Source organism: Phascolarctos cinereus, unplaced genomic scaffold, assembly GCF_003287225.1.
Source record: "Phascolarctos cinereus isolate Bilbo 61053 unplaced genomic scaffold, phaCin_HiC Scaffold_9;HRSCAF=440, whole genome shotgun sequence".
NCBI lineage: Eukaryota > Metazoa > Chordata > Mammalia > Diprotodontia > Phascolarctidae > Phascolarctos > Phascolarctos cinereus.
In genome coordinates, this window is record NW_027556402.1 from 111,622,048 (window position 1) to 111,643,735 (window position 21,688).

Sequence of the window (21,688 nt, forward strand, 5' to 3'; positions counted from 1 at the left end):
CCACAGCTCCTTCCCTGCTTTTTCTTGACCCTCCTTCCCTCCCTCCCCCCTTCCTTCCTTCCCCCCTTCCTTCCTTCCCCCCTTCCTTCCCTCCCCCCTTCCCTCCCTCCCCCCTTCTCTCCCTCCCCCCTCTCTCCCTCCCCCCTCTCTCCCTCCCCTTCTCCCTCCCCTCTCTCCCTCCCCTTCTCCCTTCCCCTCTCTCCCTCCCCCTCTCTCCTCCCCCTCTCTCCCTCCCCCCTTCTCTCTCTCCCTTCTCTCTCTCTCCCTTCCCTCTCTTATCTTTCTCCCCTCCCTCCCTCCTTCTCTCCCTTCTTCCTTCCCTCCCTTCTTTCTTCCCTCCCTTTTCCTTCCTTCCCTTCTTCCTTCCCTCCCTTCTTCCTTCCCTCCCTTCTTCCTTCCCTCCCTTCTTCCTTCCCTCCCTTCTTCCTTCCCTCCCTTCTTCCTTCCCTCCCTTCCTCCTTCTCTCCCTTCTTCCTTCCCTCCCTTCCTCCTTCCCTCCCTTCTTTCTTTCCTCCCTCCCTCTCCCCCTCCTCCCCCTCCTTCAACTGGAGAAATCAAGGTATGAAATGTTCCTCCATGGGGGCTGCAGATTGGCACCTAAAGGGTGACTTATAGTCTCCCAGAGATGCCTGGGATTGACCATGGTCATATATCAAATCAGTGCTTGAACCCAGGTGTTCCTGTCTCACAGACTGCCTTCTCTATCCTCTATACTGTGTTTCTTCTCATTTCCACATCCTTGAAAGATGTGATAGATCATAGGTTCAGAGATTTAAGACTGGAAGGCCATCTACTCCAATCCTTCATTTTACATATGAGGAAATGGAGGCCCAGTGAGGTGAAGTGCCCTTGCCCACTTCATTTCCTTGTAGACTGCATTCATCATCTAATCTGGCTCTCTGATTTTATTTAGTTTATTTAAAGTTTAATTAATGCCTTTTGCATCTCATTTATTTCCAATAAATTCCTTTCCCTTAGCTATAGTGATCTTTCCCTTGTAACAAACATTTTAAATTCCTTGATTTTACGGAAGAGGAAACTGAGTTCCAGAGACATAAAATGACTTGCCTCTAGTATCATGATGAGCTAGGGAGAGAATTGAGCCTAGAACTCAGCTTTCTTAACTCTTGGTCCAGTACCGTTAACTATGGAGCAGTGTTTTGAAAATGATGAGACTCTATTTGCAAAGTACACATAAGTCTCTGGGTGAAAGGTGTTCCATAAATGCGAAGTATTATTGTTGTCAGGGAAATTAATTGACAAGGTACCTATGCTGACCTTAGTTAATTATTATGTAAATTGGATAGTTTGTTGGGTTTATGATTATTTATTGCTCTAAGATTACCAGCTGGGATTAGTTGCTTGGAAGGCTAGGTAGATCCAGTCAAAAAATGGTGGGAGCTTAGATTTAAACCTGTAAGGAGCCTTAGAAGTAGTTTAGTCCCATTTCCTCATCTTACAGATGACTTACTTGCTCAAGGCCACAAAATGGCAGACTGGTATTTAAACTAGAGTGATGAAGTGTATATGTTCTGTGTTCTGTAATTAGGTGATAGGGGACTTTGGAAATAGAAGGCTTGAATTCAAATATTACTTCTGTTCTTACTAATCTGTATGATCTTGAATAAAGACTCTTAACCTCTCTGGGCCTCAGTTTCCTCATCTGAAAATTGAGCAGGTTGAATTAGATCTGACTTCTGTGGTCCCTTTCACCTCCAAATCTATGATCCTATGATTTTTAAATCCAGAGCCTTTCCCACTGTTCCATGATGCTTCTAAGGCAGCTAGGTGTCTCAGTGGATAATGCTGGGCCTGGAGTCAGTAGGTTAATTCTAACCTGAGACACTTACTAGCTGTGTGACCCAGGGCAAGTCAGTTAACCTGACTGCCTCAGTTTCCTCATCTATAAAATAAGCTAGAGAAGGAAATGGCAAACTGCTCAAGTATCTTTGCCAAGAAAACCCCAAATGGGGCCACGAGGAGTTGGACATGACTAGAATGAATACATGATGCTTCTCCTAATGAATTGCGTGCTGAAAACCTATCCTCCTGACTGTATGAATGAGCTGCATAACCTCTATGGGTTCACTTATGTTTAGGGATTATTGCCTTTCTTTTTAAGATCATAGCTATGACATGTTTCAGGTTTTTATCTCCCTGATTCTATTGTTTGTATTGTAGAAGAACTCTTTGAAGATGTTTTGGAAATATGTAATGAGAACTAGTTTATAAATGTGTCACGGGTGTTCCTCCTCCTCCTGCTGCCCCCCTTCCTCAGGTTCATCAACACCAGGACCGAGGCGAAACCTTCCAGTGCCAGCTATGTCCTTTTACCTCCTCCCGTCACTTTAGCCTAAAGCTCCACATGCGATGCCACCAGCACTTCCTGAGGACAGAAGCCAAGGTGAAGGAGGAGATCCCAGAAACAGATGTGAAGGGGTCCCCGCAGCTCAGTGACAGTGCCTGTCTGGGACAGCAAAGAGAAGGAGCAGGCACAGAGTTAGTGGGGTCTCCAGTCCTGTCTAGAACTCCAGAAAGGACTAGCCAGAGCAGTACTGGTATTCCACCTTTGTTGGTCAAGGAAGAGCCCAAGGAAGATAACAGCCTGTCCCCTTCTTTTATCCTGAATGTTGCCGATAGACCCATGAACAACACAAAATTGAAAGACACCTCAGACTATGTAGCCAACACCGCATCAGCATTGTTCAGCCAAGACATCTCCGTGAAGATGGCATCGGACTTTCTCATGAAGCTGTCAGGTAATTAAGTAGGGTGGTGCTCATTCTGTTTCTCTTTTCCTGCTTCCTTTCCTGTTGTGCCTCCAAGATACATCCATCTTCTTCCTTCTATGTGCTCCAAATGTTTGGGCCTAGTCGTTAATGAAAGGACTTGGTTTCTTTTTTTCTGTTTTTCTTTCCTTTTTGCATGTTCTTTATCTGTTCTTGTGGTGTGTGTGTGTGTGTGTGTGTGTGTGTGTGTGTGTGTGTGTGTGTGTTTAAGGTGATCATAATGACATTGGGAGCCAAAGATTTGCCTTGGTCCCTTGCCAGATGCTCATTGTGACCTTGGGTTTCCCATTTACCTTCTCCCTGCTTTGGGTTCTGTAAAATGCCTGGGTGTGGAATGTATCTGATTTCATCTGTTCTTTGCTATCTCAGTTTTAAAGGCATCTTAGGACAAAGAAACACAGATTAGCATTAGGTAGTGTAGTTTTTTTTTAAAATGTGGGTACACCAGAAAGCTTCCCAAAGAAATTCTGAAAGCACATTACTCTTTTTTGTTGACTCACCTAGCCTGCAGCAAATTATATGAGGGTTTCTTTTTTTCTTTGTCACCATCTTTTTTTCCTCCTTCAGCCTGTTTTGTGGTTATTTAGAGGTTAAGCAATGGTATCAACATTGGGAGAAGGAAGTGTTTTTGCTGACTACATTGTTGATTCAACAGGGCATTTGGTGGGGTTGCATGGCAGCTTATGAAGTTTTTTAAAAGTAGGATTTAAAATTTTAAAGGCAATGTGGAGGGTGGGGAAAGGTTGGTTGAGAATTGGTTCTGTCTTTCAATGAAGATGGCAGTCCCCAAGATGATTTCCAAATGCCATTTCAGCTCTTTGGAGATTGACAATACCCTTTTAAATGGAGAATAATTGGCCACCGCCTTCCTTCAAGCTGGATGTGAGCTGCATTTTACTAAATATCACTGCCAGGTGAATTTGAAGTTCACTTTCACCTGCTCATCCCTTTGCTCAGTGAGACTTCAGTAGGGTCTTGTGAAATGGCTTCATGTCCTCATGGCTCCCAATCTTTGCTCCTTAGGGGGAGTGACGAGACTACCCTGGAAGGGTAGGAAGGAATTCCTGGAAGGAATGAGATGTGGGAAATGGAGTTCTAGGTGTTGAAGAAATTAACTGAAGGCAGGAGGTGGGGGAAGAGGGCAGGAGTTAGTGTAATACATCAAAAGCCTAGAAGAGTTGAGGACCATCCTGCCTTGATGTTAATGATGCCATAGGAGTTAAAGATAAACTTAATTTTATCTGTTTAGAGTCATTTAATACCATAAAATTTTCTCATGGAGTTAAAAAAAAAGTTGCTGTACTGTTTAAAAGGCTATGTTATTTTAATTCATCCAAATTTGAAAAGAATAGGATCTTTTTTGGGGGGGATGGGTGTAAAGGTGCCTGGGCATGGGCTTTTATCAGTGTGGTGACTCCTGGTATGGAAGTTCATTCAGCTGATGGGGATCACCACTTTGCCATAATTTAGTCTTAGTTTGGGACACTGAGAAGTTAAGTACTCATAGACATGCAGCTAGTATGTGTCAGAGGAAGGACTTGAACCCAGGCCTTCCTTACTCCAAGCCTGGCTTTCTAGTCATTATTTTATAGTCTTTTAAAAATACCTTTCTCTTAGGCCCTTCTTTCATAGTCTTCTCTGGTTGTTCTGAACATCACCCCGCAGAAGAACCAGTTTCCGTCTCGACAGCCTCACTCAATGGTACATGGGAAGGGTTACTCTTCTCTGGACTCACTTAGTCTAATACCAGGGGAAAGATGTAGTGGTGTCACAGAGGTGTCAGACTCATGGCCAGAACTAGGTTAAAATGTAATTGGGAGATGTTTAACAAGATAAATTAAAGTATAACAAAATATAGATAATGTTAATTTGTGTTTTTCTAAATTCAAATGTGTCCTGTTTCTATTTGAGTTTGACACCACTGGTACAGTGGGTAGAGCACTGGACCTGAAGAATCTGGATCCAAATTCCCCTTCAGAAACCTGCTACTCATGAAAGTCATTTAACCTCCCTGGGCCTTAGTTTCCTCCTTATGAAAAAAGGAAGCTGGACTCATTGACCTCTAAGGTTCCTTCAAGCTTATGATTCTGATGAAGTTGCCTGTTTATATATTCGAGCTTAGAAAAAAGGCAGAATTTGCTGTTCTTAGAAGACCCCGTGGGGCCTGAGACCAAAGGTTAAGGGTTAGGAAAAGTAGGGCAGATTTATATTTGGTAGGCTTACTCCCTAGAAATGAAAAACTGATGCCTTGTGATGCTCATACTGAGTTCAGATGTGTTTTTCTCCAAGAGGTGCACGACGTCATGCCGTAAGTGGCTCCAGATCTCTGCTAGGGCCAACAGTAGATAAGATGGCTTGTTATGACTGCTCGGAGCATAGACTTTAGTGCAGAGAAGCAGAAGGGGGAAAAAGCCTCCTCAAAGTCAGAAGAAAGGGAGGGAAGGGGAAGGGCTATTACCAAAACCTCTGTATTGTGAGCTAATGTTTTTCAATTAGCAGGAGACTAGGAGCTGTTTACAGTTCGGCAGACTGATATGTCTTTGCCCACTGATCTATTGGCATCAGAAAACAGATACAAATACATACTATTTATGCAAAAGACCCATGCAGTTATTTTATGGTGACTTACTAGAGGTCCAGGAACCTGACTTGTATGCACTGTTACCTAGCAACATGTTATAAAGTCACTGGGGGAGTGAGATGCATCTGTAATTTTTTTTTTTGCGCATATTTGGATGTAAATGGAAACTTGGTGAATGTGGCAGTGCTACCCAAGGGAGGTGGTGTTCCTTTAAAGGAAAGGAATATGTTTTTCTGGCAGGATTTGCATCCAGCCACATAGTTGGTGGTGCTTTGCCTCCCGATAGGGCTTTGATTGAGGTGTGGAATGCAGTGAGTGGTACCTGGCAGTTTCTGTGAATGCCTGTTTCCCAGACCAGGAGGCTAAATTTCCCTGGCCTGCTGCCTGAGTCTTCAGCTCTTCCTGCCATCAGAAGTAGTATACTGGTTGTTTCTTCTGCAGGGCCCCATCTCTTGGCCTCATAACGGCGCTATTGTTCTCCTGCCGAATTTTCAGCTGGGCTCCCCCAGTGCACCTGCTGCGACTCTAGGGTGCAGCTGTTTGCTTGCATGAAGTCTGTGAGTGGCTGTGCCAGTCAGACCACTGTCTGTGCACACTGGAAAACAGCGACAAATTCAAACATGCGGATACCTACTTGTTCCATAAAAAGGGGGGAGGGGAGGAGCACACCAAATCCAAGAAGGGAGGCTCTCTCACAGTTAGCAGCAACCTTGTTCCTTGGTTTTAAACTGAAGTTAAAAAAAATATCATTAATGACCATACATAAGGTTAAAATTTGCAGCATGGGGAGCTGTTCCAAATTGATCCCAAATTCCCACGTTTTTAGATTTCGTAGCTTCAGTGACAGTCCCTGTAACAAACCAAATCAAATTCCTTCCCTGAACTGGCTTTAGTTTCCCTTTCTCCCAACTGGATCCACGTTGAGTTCTTTTCCTCTTCGTTCTCTTTGTGTCCCTGGAAGAGGAATGGTGTTTGTTAGAATTGATGATTCGGTAGGCCTAGCCGCTCTTAACTGACCTGAGGCAGGCTAGAAGGAGCCATACTGCTACCTTCCCTTCCAGTTCTCTTGGTTTGGGGAAAATGTGATATGTTGGCTCGAAATAAGGGTTGGAGCCTTTGAGATTCAGATCTGTATTCCTAATTCAACACTGTCATTCTAGAATCTACCTTAGGAGCACAAGAGCAGGAGTGAGAGCAGGGAGAGACTGGTCCTTGAAGTGAGTGGCTGGCTAGATTTAAAGCAGGCCACTACCATGGTTTTGTGCTTACCCATAAGCCATTGCTCTTTCTTGTAAAGCAATGTTTTCTTTACTAGTTCGTGGTGCTCATGTGAATGAAGGCTGTGAAAGGATCTTTCAGTGCTACTGGTATTTTCTCCTCTACTGTAAAATACTAAATGGGAAATTACATTTGGGAGATATGGCCAACTTTGGGTATGAAAATGGACTTCATTTTCTCTATTTTGCCTGAAAATTCCCCCAATCCACCTTTTAGCCCAGAATGTTCTGTAACCACATCATACTTGAAACAGTATCAATAGGTTTGATTTCCATCTTTATGCTTCAAATTTCAGTGCTTTCTGAGGTCAAATCAGTTTGGGAATTGCTGTTGTGAGCATAAGCTTTTTTCACCAGTGAGTTATAGCAATGGTTGCTCTACCTTCTAAGCCCCATGTATTCCCATGGTACTTGCAGAAAAGTATGTTCAGTGGTGTTCTCTTCTGTCCTCTATCCCTGAGTGTAGGAGAGGGGTAGAGTGATATCTGGTAAGGCTGATGCACATGAGAGTGAGTCTAGGGTGACAAGAAGCATGAACCTGGGCCAGACACACTCCCAGATCCCCATGTTCTTCCCTGTGTAGCAACATAGAGCCAACAAGAAGGGGATCTGATGGACTTCGGTGGAATGTCAGATACTATAAGGCCCATCATAAGCCTCAGAATCTTTTAAAGTTCAAAAGATGTAGAGAAATGCATCTTAATTGATGGGTGCATCACCAGAGGTCAATTTGAAACTGTGTTTGGAAAACCCTCTATCACTTCTCTTTCTGTAAACTATGCTTTTCAAGACATAAAATTTTATTCTCGCTCTCCAAATTGTATCTTTGCAGTTGACAGAAACTTGGCACATTGACTGGCAGGCTGGAATGGCTTTTTAGTTCCCAGTTTTCCAAAATGAAAGATCCAAATGATTTCAGCTATTTTAAATCTGGAAGTGGCACAAAGAAAAAAAATTTAAATCTTCCAGGTTGTGTGTTTTTGACAAAATGAAAACCCAGATCTTCTTAATTTGGGAAGATGGCCATTTTCTTTTGGGCAAACACTGGTCACTCAACCTCAACATGGTGTTTGCAAAGCAAATGGGTGAGAGCATTGTGGCATAAAGCATTGCCCTTGGATATAGGAAGACCGAGGTTTAAGTCCAGTATCTGATATGTACCAGCTGTGTGGCCCTGGGTAAGTCATGTAGCTCCTAGTGCCCTAAGCGGCTCTTTAAGATCATTGATGAAGGGGATTTCCTCAGGTTGTTCTGGGGACTAAGGAAATCACATGTCTGGTAAAATAAGAATAACAACATAACCCCAAAACAAATGAGAACTAGGCAGAAATGGTGATCAGAGAATCTCACAACTGGAAAACAATTAAGAAACTTTTCAATCCACTTGGGTACCACACAAGAATGCATAACAATTGGCTATTTACCTCTGCTTATTACAAGGTTGTTGCCTCCTGAGGCATTCCATTCCATGTGAGGATAGCATGAATCGTTAAGAAGTTGTTCCTGAAGTCTTGCCTAAATTAACTTCTCTGTACCTTTTTTATTCATTGTTCTCATTTGGCTCTTTAGAGGCAACAGAACAAATCTAAGACTTGTTCCACAAAAGAACCCTTCAGACACCTTAAGGCAGTAGTAGAGTCCGCCATAAACTTTTTTTTTGTTTCTCCAGATTAACTGTTGCCAGTACATCCAATTGATCCAGATGATCCTCATGTAGCATAATCTCTTAGCCTTGGCTGTCTTGCCATCTTGGTGGCTATCCTCTGGATGCTCTCTTGCTTTTAACACTTTCCTTCCTAAGTTCCTGGCTCTCCAACTGATCACAATAATCCAGGTGCAATGTGACCTTGTGGTGCAGAGTAGTGCCCTGGTCCTGTGACCTTCCTCATCCTGGACACTATTTCATGTGATGGAGGGGTCGAATATCACATTAATTTTTTGGGTTTTTTTCCAGCCATGTCATATTGTTGAGTCATTGGGTTTGTGGTCCACTAAAATCAGACCAGATGCTGCCTAGACAGACCTCCTCCAACTTGTGCTGGGAAATTTGGGTTTTTTTTCTGTTTGAATGGAAAATTTAACTATTTAACTAGATTTAAAATGCAGCTGTAGATTTATTCATAGTTGGTGGATCTTTTAGAATGTATTTGTTACGTGCAGAAACCTTTCAGTGGCACATAAATCTTTCATTTGCAGTTCTTCTTTCTAGAGCTCATGGACTTATAGATTCAGAGTTTAAAATAGTATCAATCTACATATGGCTATACCAATATCTTGGCTTTTCTTTGGTTTGATGTTGGAGGAGAGAGAGAGAGAGAGAGAGAGAGAGAGAGAGAGAGAGAGAGAGAGAGAGAGAGAGAGAGAGAGAGAGAGAGAGAGAGAGAGAGAGAGAGAGAACCCCACAAAACTGTGGTCGTGTCATCATGAGCTCACTAAACAATGTTAACTATCTGGCAGGCCAATGAAGTGCTTTGGCTTTCTATGAATCAGCTTTATTGAAGGAACTTTCTTCCAAGTGACCATCCTTCTCCTGCACAGACCACATGCACTTCTGAGCAGGCCTCAGGAAGATGTCGGGTGAGCACTCTCCATTTCCACACTCTGGTCCTGCTTTTGCCAACTGGATGAATCTTGACAATGTCCACCTTCGTCTTCAGATGTAACTTCCATTTCATTGTGACCATATCTCTTATGTAATAGCCATTCCCTAATTGTGTGGTTAAAACTTTGTGTGTAAGAAGAAGCATTTAGAGACTTTATCAACGTACATGGTAGTTGATAGGATATTGAACTTAGAGTTAGGGTTCAGATTCTGCTTTAGACACTTACTGGATGTGTGATCCTAAGAAAGGCACCTAACAAGTCTGGGCCTCATTTTCTTCATCTATAAAATGAAGGGGCTGCATTTGAGGGTCTCTAAAGTCTTTTCTAACTCGAGGAAGGATGGAAGGAAATAGGCATTTATTAAGTACCTACTGTGTGCCAGGCTCTATGCTATGTACTTGACAAATACTGTCTCATTTAATCCTCACAACAGCCCGGGGGGATAGGTCCCATTATTATCCCCATTTTGTAATCGAGGAAACTGAGGTAAACAGATATTAAGTGACTTGCCCAGGTTCGCAGAACTGGTAAATATCTGAGGCTGGATTTGAACTGAGATCTCCTGACTCTAAGTCCACTGTGCCAGTTAGCTGCTTTTAATTCCCAGATCTATGATCCTTTGAGTCTCCTTTGAAATATGCTAAATATAGGGACTTAGGGCAATCTCAGAAAGGTTTCTTAGTCTTCTCCATTGGGTAGTGTATCACAGTTGCCCAATAGACATCCTATTATATTCATTTGTCATTCATTCATTCATTCATTCATTCATTCATTCACTGAACAAAGATTTTTCTAAGCACCAGCTGTGTATAAGGCACTGTGCTAGTGGCAGTGGGACAAACGAAGAAGACAGCACACTAAGCTGAGGCATATGCAGGGGCAGAGGTAATTAAAATATAGAGTGAGGTTGGAGTTATACACACCTCAGATGAATGGAATCTTTGTTACCTCTCCCAGACTCCCAGAGTAAAAGAGTAGCTATACATGCACGCAGAACTCAGGCTTTGACTGTTTTGTCTGTTGTTACAAAGCCAGCCAGATATTTTTCAGCACCCTGTCCTCTCTTTGATGTTAAGTTAGACGTGTTTGGTTCGGTCCATCATGAATCCACTAGGGATTTTGCTAGTAATGTGTCCTGTCCAGCAATAACCTGGGATAGTACTTGCACCAGACAATCTGTCTTTGTCCCTACAGCTGATCTCTGAATCAGGAAGACCCAGGTTTGAGTCCTGGGACATCCTGGCTGCGTGAGTCTGGACAGATCACTTAACCTCTCTGTGTTCTGTAAATTTCTAAGTTGCAAGAGTAGGCACTGCTCTGCCTTGGAAGTAGACATTCCCCCCTTCCCCAAGACCTTCTTGCACTGGTGGAATCACGGGTGGGGTCCAAAATACAAATATCTGTCAAAGTACCAATTTATGGCTAACCAGTGGTAGGTTGCTTCTTCTTCTACCACAGAAGTAGTTAAATTTTTTTTTGACTTTCTTTAAAATATTTGTATGTCTTCCATATAGAAATATCATGTAATTCAATTGAATAAGCATTTTGGATCATAGATTTAGACCTGAAAAGGATCTCCATGTTTATCTAATGAGCCACCTCATTTTATAGTTAAAAAATTGAGCTGAAGAGAAATTAAATGACTCTCCTACATCTTCAGGTTTTAAATCCATCCATTTTTTCCACTGACCTCTGGTGCCTCCTATGTACAAGACAATATGCGAGCCACTGAGGAGGAAAGAAATGGCATTTATCAAGTGCCTACTCTCTCCCAGTCACTGAGCTAAGCACTTCACAAATATCTCATTGGATTCTCACAACAACCTAATTGAAGAGAACGAGGCAGATAGGTTAAATGACTGGTCCCAGGTCACAGAACTAGTAAGTCTCTGAGGCTACATTTGAACTCAGGTCTTCCTTACTCCCAACACTCTAATCTCTGTGCTGCCTAGTTTCACTGGGGATGCAAAGACAAAAGAAAAATAGTCCTTGACCATGAATTGCTTATCTATTCCTGGAAGAACGCAATATGAATACAGATAAATAAGTATCAGATAATTTGAGGACAGAGAGAGAGAGAGAGAGCTATAGGAGGATCAGGAAAGCTTTCTTTTAGGAGCAGAGAGGTGCTAGCTCCCTCCTGAGATGACCTCTTGACAGTGAGAAGAGCCTGTTAAATAAGAAAAGTAGTTTTAAAAGAAGGGAAAATAGTGACTTATCTTAGATGAGATTAATTTAATTTAAAAAGGCAAAATAAAATAAATTCAATCCAGATTTCCTCTCTACCCCACCCCCATCCCCACACAGCTTTTGCTTAATCTTCATCCTGCTGTTCATCCAGGCTCAAAACTTTAGAATTGTTTTTGACTCATTTCTCCCTTAAATTTTCCCATCATCAGTCACTAAATCCTGTTGCTTTTTTCCTACAAATTGTATCTCAAATCCTTACCTACTGCTCCTCCCACTTCTGGGCTAGTCATCCTTTCACATCTTGATTGGAATGGGAAGACCCACTTCCATCAATCTCGTATACTACCGCCATATTAGTCTTCCTGAAACTTTCATCATTGTCATTTCCTTGCCCTAAAGCATATGGATCAAGTCCAGACTCATCTGCCTGTTTTTTTTTTTAAGGCTATCTATAATCCAATCTCACCCTCCCTATCCAACCTCATTTCCCACTATTCCCTAGCATGCAATTTCAACTTCAGCCACATTAGTCTGCTCCCTGGCCTTCATTCTATGAGCTTTTTTCCTTTTTCCTAATATTGGTCACTTGCCTCCAATGCTTTCTTCCCCTCCCCCCCCAACTTCAGCCTTTCCAGACCCTACCAGGCCTTTAAGGCACAGCTCAGGTCAGACTTCTTGTGTTTTGAGAAGTCAGGAGGGTTTTTTGGATATGCTACATGCCCTTAGTAAGTTTGAAGAATGGAAGCCCAACCTCATGAAGTCAGATTGTCTCTTGGCAGTGTGTCTATCTGAGAGCTACCATTTGGTGACTGGTAATGTTGTAGGTTTCATTTCATAGACATTCCTGTCCCAGCCACCACTGCGAGTAAGACTGACCCTAAGCATGAATTATTGAAGGTGAAAAGATAAGACTTTCAATTGAGCTTCTTATGTCTTCCATAATTTTAAATCAAAATAGCATGTTATCTAACTAAACATCCATATTTATTATAAGCACAGTAAAGGACAAATACAATATAAGGCAAGATTTTTAAAAAATACAAATAACTAGGTACAAAATGAAAGGAACTTTTTTTTTTATTATTTAACTTTTACAATCTCTGCTTAATTAAACCTTGACTTACATTTCTATTTCCAGGAGACCTTTTGCTTTCTCTCATCTACAATGCATCCAGGTGTTGCAAAGCCTTTGACCCTTGACCTGTCCTTAAAAAAGCTGCCTGCAGTTAGGGTGATAGGAGTCTTTCACCATCTACTATTACCAGAATTGTTGATAGTACAGTCGCTTCATACTGATGCTTAGTTATTCCTTCTCAATGAGAATTGCTTTGTTAATCTCAAGGAAGACTTCCCTCCATCCTTTATTCCTTGATCTTTCCTGGTCTGGGTCAGAAATATTTTTTAAAAATAGAGGAAAAAGAAATCATGCCACAGCTCTTTTATCCCATTTCTCCCTCCTCCTTTCAGTAAAGTTTGCAGTCACCCAGTGATTATTTCCTTCAGGAAGAAGTTACCTTAGCAACCAACTTACCAACTCCCTCAACTTCACCCCCTATCCCCCCAATGCTTTTATCTGTGCTCAGTTAGCATTGAATTGCTTCTTTGCTCAGTCCTGCAGTGTTAGAATCTGCTTTGTAAAGGAATAAAAAAAATACATCTGAGCAAAAAGAACAGTTTTTCAACAAAGTTTATAGGGATTTCCTCACAGAGGAGTTAAAGAGTTTGGTGTCCAGGGACAGTGTGACAAATGGTAGCAAGTAGGGTCTATTTGTCTCTTAATTAAAACTAATTAGCCTCTTAGAATTGGAAGAGGGAATACTATTCTCCTTCTGGATAACCCTTTCCCAACTTTTGCACCATTGTTTATTCTCCTGTATTTTAGTTTAGCTCCCCATAATTTTCAAAAGTGGATTCTTACTCTTTAAGATGGTAGTCCTGCCTTAATGATTTTCCCAATTTATGACCAGAGAGTGCCTTTAATACTGATATGATCTGACTCAGGAAGAGGGGGAAGATGGCATAATGGATGCTCTCTTGATAAGACAGAGAACCTCTCCCCTCCCATCCTCTAACACATAACCAAAGCTGAATTTCTGGAATTGCTCATAGCAGTTGTCCTACTCTCACCAACCAGTCTTTAGCCATCTAAGGGAGCTGGTAGGTAGGGGAAGTGTTATTTGTAAGAACAGAAAAAATGAGACGTACAGTTTCAGTGAGCCACAATCTAGAGCTATTCCCTTAGTAAATTCTGAAAAAAAATAGAGAAAATTTCTCTTGAGTTCATATATTTCTGCATCTCTGGGTTTTTTGGGTTTTTTTTTTACACTAGGATAATAAAAAGCTGGCAATTATGCAGTCATGTCATTAATTTCAAAGTGTAGGTTTCATAGTGCTGCTGTCAGTATAAATATTTCTGATCACTTAGAGATCTGTTTGCAGGAATGGTAGCCTTTAGAGGAGCATTTTCATGCTTTCCATCTAGCCTTTTAATTGTGAATTAAGTACAAAAGGGCAGTGGTGTGGTGAATTAAAGGCTGGCCATATAAGAGTCTGCAGCATCCTTCCTTGATTTATCATGAGATTAATCTCCATTCTTCTGGTAGGTTGCTGGTTTTTTGCCCAAGGATTCTTTGACAGATCAGAATGAAAACCAGGTACTTCCTGCCTTCCAAATTTAACAATTGAGAAGGATACAGTTTGGCTAGTTTTGTTCTACAACTTTATCCAAGAAACTTCCTCCTATGGGTATTGGAGTCTTTAGAAGAATGTTATCAGTCTGCTTGGGGGTTTTCACACACAAAGCTCCATATCCACATCTGGTAGACTTCGCACTGGCTGTTTTCCCATGGAGGGTGTGTTCTCACTGGATCCAACTTTTAGAATCCCCAGTTTGCTTTCAGACTCAGCTTAGGCACCATCCCACCAGGCAGCCTTTCCTGATCCTCCCAGATGCTAGTGCCATCCCCTTTCACGTTACCTAACATCTGAACCTGTATGTATCTTGTATGTACTGATTTTATATGTGGTCTTCTTTGTTAGAATGTTGGCTCCTTGGGGGCAGGGTCATTTTTACTTTCTTTCTCTTCTCTTAGCAGTGTCTAGAACATAGTAAGTGCTGATTGATTGACTGACGATGACAGTGACCCAGGTAGTTAGTTTTTGACATGTTAGAAGTGTTTCTCCAGATATACAACACTCCTAACTTGTACTTAGATACAAATTAATCACTCCAATTTTGGGTAAATTTGGCAAAAAAAATCTTTTAAATGAAGTTCAGAGTAGTATGATGTCTGTAAATGGTTTTTAGAAAGGCAAGATAAGAAATGAAGATTTTGCTAGGACCACCACCTCTCTTAGGGCATAATGGAGCCCTTTGCATTCTGCCATGTTATAAGGTCATTCCTATTTAAGTTATGAAAGTTTGATGTTGATACGTTTTGAAATCTTTGAAGGTTTAAAGAGGGAAAAAAATATATGCGTATATTTATTTATTTAGACCTGCCAAAGTCTTCATTATTCTCTGTGAACTTAATGATGTTAAATTTTTTGCTTTTCTTTTTTGTCTAATTCTACAGATCACTCTTCTTCCAAAATAATAAAGAAGCTAAAATCACTTATATGTTCTCATTACTTCCATATAGTTAACACCTTCTCTGGAAATTAGGATTTGCTTCCAGTATTCTTATAATTTCTAATCGCTTTCCAATCCTTGCTCTAGACAGGGGTGGGGAACCTGCGGCCTTGAGGTAAAATGTGGCCCTCCCTCTATGTCTTCAAGTGCAGCCCTTTGACTGAATCCAAACTTCATTCACAGGTTCCCTACCCCTGCTAGAATGTTACTAGGAAAGAATATTTGCAGTGAAAGAATGGTAAAGGAAAAATGGAATAATCACAGCAGAGATTTTTTTGAAAAAATGAAATCATGGTATCACAAAATGTGAGGGTTGAAAGGGACCTTAGAAGGATCAATGTAGTCCAACACCTCATTTCATGAAGGAGAAAAACTGCTATTCAGAGAAAGGATACCTATCCAAAGTCACATAGCTAGTAAGCAGCGGAGTCTAGACTTGAAGCTATGTATTATCTTTTCACTATTCCCACTATTCTTCTCCACCTCTTTCCCCAAGAGTGAGATAAAGTGACAATATAAAAGTACAGATCCATTTAAAGCATTTTCTTTACCTTTAAGAGTTAGTTAACTCATTGGGATTCTAAAGTATGAAGGAACTGGGAAACACAGGGTTATTCAATTGGAAGTGTCGGCTTTTAAGTCAATGGGTCTGGAGGCAAATATAAGCTTGGTTTCTTGGACAATGCCTTCCTCATTTTCCTCATGTCTAAAAAGAAGGGGGTATACTAGATGACTGCCATCTACACCGTGTATCCTGCTTGTACAGTATGTTGTCTTCCCCCATTGGAATGTAAGCTTCTCAAAGGAAAGGGCTGTTTTTGCTTTCTTTATATCCCTAGCACTTAGCACAGTGTCCAACACATAGTAAGCACTTAATTAATGCTTATTGACTGACAGATTGACTTAGTGGTGAGGTCTCTTCCAGTTCTAAATCTTTGGCTCTAGAAGGAAGACCACGGATAGAACATGCAATGTTTCCTTCAGGTGATGGTCAGCAAGGGCCCTTCACTGTTCTTAGGATTATAGATTTATAGCTAGAAGCAATGAATTGCTAGAGGTCATCTATTCCAGCACCCTTAATTTACAGATGAGAAAACTGAGGCCCAGAGAGGTTGAGTTACTTGCCCAATGTCACACAAGTAAAGTAAGTACATAGCAGAATTGGGATTCACTTTCAGGTTCTTTGAACATCAGACCTAGAACTTTTCCACTGTACCATATTGTAGTAGGCTGCTAGGTAGCACAGTTGATGGAGTCCTAGATTTAGAGTCAGGAAGACCTGAGTACAAATCTGGCCTCAGACTTACTAGCTGTGTGACCCTGGTCAAGTCACTTAACCTCTATTAGCCTCAGTTTCCTCATATGGAGATCATAATAGCCCCTTACCTCCCAGGGTTGTTGTGAGGATCAGATGAGTTAATAAAAATACTTAGCACAATGCTTGGTACATATTAAGTGCTATATAAATGTTTATTATCATTATTATTATTATTATTATTATTATTATTTTATTATTATTATTATTATTATTATTATTATTATTATATTGCTTGTCAGAGGTTGAGAAGGTTTACATGGTCAAAAACAATGCCAAGAAAGAAAGTAGCTGCAAAGGGAACACTCCCATTTGAGAGATATAGGATTGATCTCCATGGCCACATTGCTCCCTCTTATCCTGTTCCTGATAACACTGTTGCCAGAGGGATGGATACTAGTGTCCTTCTTGAAGTTTTCTGGCATCTTTTCCATTAGCAGTGATAAAGCTTAATGGGAAATGTGGTTGCTCCAAAGACAGTTGAGCTGTGTCCTATGTTGTCCATTGCTGCAAAGCTTCAAGCTTAATCTTGGAGGGTCCTCTTATGAAGGTTTTGATCATGTCCATAGTGGCCTCTGCAAGCATTCCCAGTGATTCTTGCTATGATACATTGGGGATTTCAAGTTATTTCCAGAGTTTACATGCAGGTTGTTTGGAAACCTATTACTCATATTTTATTCATTGTAACACTTATATTTCATTACAACATGGAAATCTGGTCTTGAGAAGCAGATAGGTAACAAACATTCATTCTGTTTCTGTGTGTTTAGAGTCTGGAAGAGGGAATTAGAAAGAGAAGTTTGCGGGCCTGTCTTCAGACTTTAGGGGTTGAGAAAGGGGTTTGTTTCCCTTTCTGATTAAAAAATTATGATTTACTTAATTTCTTAAACTGGAATGGGGCTCTTAGAGAATATTCTACCCCAGGAATTGCCAAAGTCTTAGTAAGTCAAAATCCTCTTCCTCAAAAAAATAAAATAAAACAAGCATTATTTTTTTGAATATAAATTTATTTATTTGTAGTTTTCAACATTCATTTCCACAAGTTTTTGAGTTCCAAATTTTCATCCCATCTTACCCTCCCCCACCCCAAGATGGCATGCATTCTGAATATCCTTTCCCCTAGTCTGTCTCTTTTTCTCTCCTCCCTTCTCTTATCCCCTTCCCCTTCTATTTTCCTGTAGGCAGGATAGATTTGTACCCCATTTCCTGTATTTCTTATTTCCAGTAGCATGTGAAAACTTTTTTTTAAAATATGTTTTTAAAACTTTAGGTTTCAAATTTTCTCTCTTTCCCTCCCCACCCACCCTCATTGAAAAGGCAAGTAACTCAATATAGGTTGTACATGTGCAGTTATGCAAAACGCTTCCATAGTAGACATGTTGTGAAAAACAAACTCTATTTCCCTTAATCCTATCCTGCCCTCCCATTTATTCTATTCTTTCTTTTGACCCTGTCCTCCTCAGAAGTATTTACTTCTGATTACCCTTTCCAATCTGCCCTCCTCTCTATCATCCCCTGCTCTCTTGTCCCTTCTCCCCTATTTTCCTGTAGGGTAAGACAGATTTCCATACCCAATTGAATGTGTATGTTATTCCCTCCTTAAGCCAAATCCTATGAGAATAAGATTTACTCATTCCTCTCACCTTCCCTGCTTCCCCTCCACTGTAAGAGACTTTTCTGTTTTTTTTGTGAGATAATTTACCCCATTCTACCTCTCCCTTTTCTTCTCAGTATAATCCTCCTCATCCTTAATTTTATTCTCCAGATATGACCCCTTAATCTTCAACTCACCCTGTGCCTCTATCTATCTATATATCTATCTATCATACATACAATATAATTTTTTCCTCAACTACCCTAATACTGACAAAGGTCTCATGAGTTATAAATATCATCTTTCCATGCAGGAATGTAAACAGTTCAATCTTAATAAGTCTCTTATGATTTCTCTTTCCTGTTTACCTCTTCATGTTCCACTTGAGTCCTGTATTTGAAAGTCAATTTTCTATTTAGCTCTGGTCTTTTCATCAGGAATGCTTGAAAGTCCTCTATTTCACTGAATGACCATTTTTTCCCCTGAAGGATTATACTCAGTTTTGCTGGGTAGGTGATTCTTGGTTGTAATCCTATCTCCTTTGCCCTCCAGAATATTATATTCCATGCCCTGCGGTCCTTTAATGTAGAAGCTGCTAAATCTTGTGTTATCCTGATTGTGTTTCCACAGTACTTGAATTGTTTTTCTGGCAGCTTGTAATATTTTCTCCTTGACCTGGGAACTCTGGAATTTGGCTATATATTCCTAGGAGTTTTCCTTTGGGGATCTCTTTCAGGAGGAGATCTGTGGATTCTTTCAATTTCTATTTTGCCCTCTGGTTCTAATATATCAGGGCAGTTTTCCTTGATAATTTCTTGAAAGATGATGTCTAGGCTCTTTTTTTGATCATGGCTTTCAGATAGTCCAATAATTTTTAAATTCTCTCTCCTGGATCTATTTTCCAGGTCAGTTGTTTTTCCAATGAGATATTTCACATTGTTTTCTAATTTTTCATTCTTTTGGATTTGTTTACTGTGTCTTGATTTCTCATAAAGTCACTAGCTTCCAATTGCTCTATTCTAATTTTTAAGGAAGTATTTTCTTCAGTAGTCTTTTGGACTTCCTTTTCCATTTGGCCAATTTTTCTTTTTAGGGCATTTTTCTCCTCATTGGCTTTTTGGACCTCTTTTGCCATTTGGGTTAGGCTATTTTTTAAGGTGTTATTTTCTTCAGTATTTTTTTGGGTCTCCTTTAGCAAGCTGTTGACTTGTTTTTCATGATTTTCTTGCATCACTCTCATTTCTCTTCCAGTTTTTCCTCTTTCCCTTACTTGCTTCTCAAAATCCCTTTTGAGCTCTTCCAAGGCCTGGGACTGATTCATATTTTTCTTGGAGGCTTTGGATGTAGGAGCTTTGACTTTGTTGTCTTCTTCTGGTTGTATATTTTGATCTTCTTTTCACCAAAGTAAGATAATATAGTCTGACTCTTTTTGCTGCTTGCTCATGATCCCAGCCAATTACTTGTGTTTTAAACTCTTTGTCAAGGTAAGAGTCTGCTTCCAATGTGGAGAATGTACTGTCCCAAGCTTCAGGGGTTTGTATAGCTGTTTTCAGAGATACTTGTAGGGACCTGTAAATTTTCAGTTCTTCCAAGGTGGTATGATAAGGGGCGAGGTGTTTACTCCTTTCCTGGCCTGTGACAAGTATTCCTTTCTGTCCTGTAACTGTGAGGAGGGGTTCTCTCCACAGCCTACAAGCTCCACCATGCCAGCGTTCCTCCTCACCCCACACCCCAGAACTGTGACCCAGATCCAAACACGGGCAAAGCAAGAGATTCCTGCCTCAGCACTGGCAAAGAGATCCCTGCAATCCTCTCTGATCAGCCACTGGATTCCCCTCAGTCTGTGGGCCGGAAGCTTGGGAAGCAGCTGCCCCCCAGGGCCATGCTCTTGGGGAATGGAGCTGAACCCCTTCCTTCTCAGCACTGACAGAAACAGACTTTTTCCACTGACCTTCTAAGTTGTCTTTGGCATTCATGGATTGAGGAGTCTGGAAACCTCCACAGCTGCCTCTGAGTCCCAGGTTCTGTGGCCTGCGCCACGCTGTGCTGCGCTCCCAGCCGGCGATACACCTTTCTGATCAATCATCCAGGTTGTCTTGGGCTGAAAATTTGTTTCACTCTGTCTTTTTGTGGGTTCTGCTGCTTCAGAATTTGTTTAGAGCCATTTTTTATGAGTATTTGGAGGGGTTTGGGGGAGAGCTTAAGCAAGTCACTGCTTTCACTCCACCATCTTGGCTCCGCCCACCTAAAACAAGCATTATTAAGCCAAGTAAAAAGCCATCAGGGATGTTTTAAGGATCTTCACTGTAATAAGGGGTCAGTCAAGCAGGGACTAATTGGCCACTTGTCAGGGATATCATAGAGGACATTTCTGTTTACAAGTTGGACTAGGTTGCCTCTAAGTTACCTTATAGCCATTTTAAGTGTTTGGAGTGGAGTTGGGAGGTTCAGACCTATGATTTCTCAGTATGAAAACTCCCTAACTGAAGTAGATTGACAACTTCTCATTAATATAGAGTCTTAGGGAGTTGCCTGGGGGTACTAAGACTTGGTACAAAGCTGTGATTTGCTCACAGTCATGCAGTTATTTGTTAGAAGAAGGATTTAGACAGAAGTCTGATTTCTTCTAAGGCAGGCCTTCCTCTCACTATGCCATGCCTGTCTGACTTTCCAACCATAAAATCCTTTTGAAAGTGATGTTATGAAGTTAAAATAGATTTGCTTACCTTTCACCTGCTTACCTTTTTTTCTACTCTGTATGGGATTGACCAAGTTGGTGAATTTCTGACACTGTACGGCTAAGTTCACTCACTTTTGTCCTGTTCTGTGACTCTCTTTGCACCTTTAACTCCAACCAAACATTTTCTCTTTTTTCTTTTATCTATCTTTCTTTGGCATTCATTTAAAATTTTTTTGAGTTCCAAATTCTCTCCTGCCCACCCCTCCCCCACCCATTGAGAAGTTAAAGAACATGATATCAATTATATATATGAAGTCACACAAAACATTTCCATTTAACCATGTTGGCAAAAAAAAAAGCAAGAAACAGAAGGAAAGTGAAAAAGTGTGTTTCAATCTGCATTCAGAGTTCATCAGTTTTCTCTGTCTCTCGCTGTCCTCTCTCTCTCTCTCTCTCTGGAAGTGGATAGCATTTTTCATCATAGACCCTTTGGAATTGTCTTGTATTATTGTATTTATCAGAGTAGCCAAGTCTTTCCCTGTCGATTATTGTTAGAACATTGCTGTTACTTTGTACAAAGTTCTCCTGGTTCTTCTCACTTTATTTTGTGTGAATTCATATAAGTCTTCTCAGATTTTTCTGAAACCATCCTGCTTACTATTTCTTATAGCATAATAGTATTCTGTCACAATCATATACCACAGCTTGTTCAGCTGTTCCTTGATTGATGGACATTCCCCTCAGTTTCTGATTCTTCAACACAATAAAAAGAGCTACAGTATGTATTTTTGTATCTATAGGTCTTTTCCCCTTTTCTTTGAACTCTTTGGGGTACAGGCCTAGTAGTGGTATTCCTTGGTCAAAGGCCACAGTTTTATAGCCTTTCGAGCATAGCTCCAAATTATTCTCCGGAATGGTTGGACTAGTTCACAAATCCACCAACAGTGCATCGGCATCCCTATTTTTCAATATCCTATTCAACGTTTGTCATTTTCTTTTTCTGTTATGTTAGCCAGTCTGATAGGTG

The 21,688-nt window shown here is 40.8% G+C and overlaps 1 protein-coding gene across 4 annotated transcripts in view; it reads left to right on the forward strand.

Moving 5' to 3' along the window:
• The window catches only part of ZNF827 (zinc finger protein 827), a 253,072-nt gene that overhangs the window by 64,145 nt on the left and 167,239 nt on the right, over positions 1 to 21,688 (forward strand). For all 4 annotated transcript variants that reach the window (XM_020978295.2, XM_020978297.2, XM_020978296.2 and 1 more), the window contains exon 4: positions 2,279 to 2,759. In XM_020978295.2, the coding sequence (XP_020833954.1) occupies positions 2,279 to 2,759 (481 nt within the window). The remainder of the gene's footprint in view (positions 1 to 2,278; positions 2,760 to 21,688) is intronic.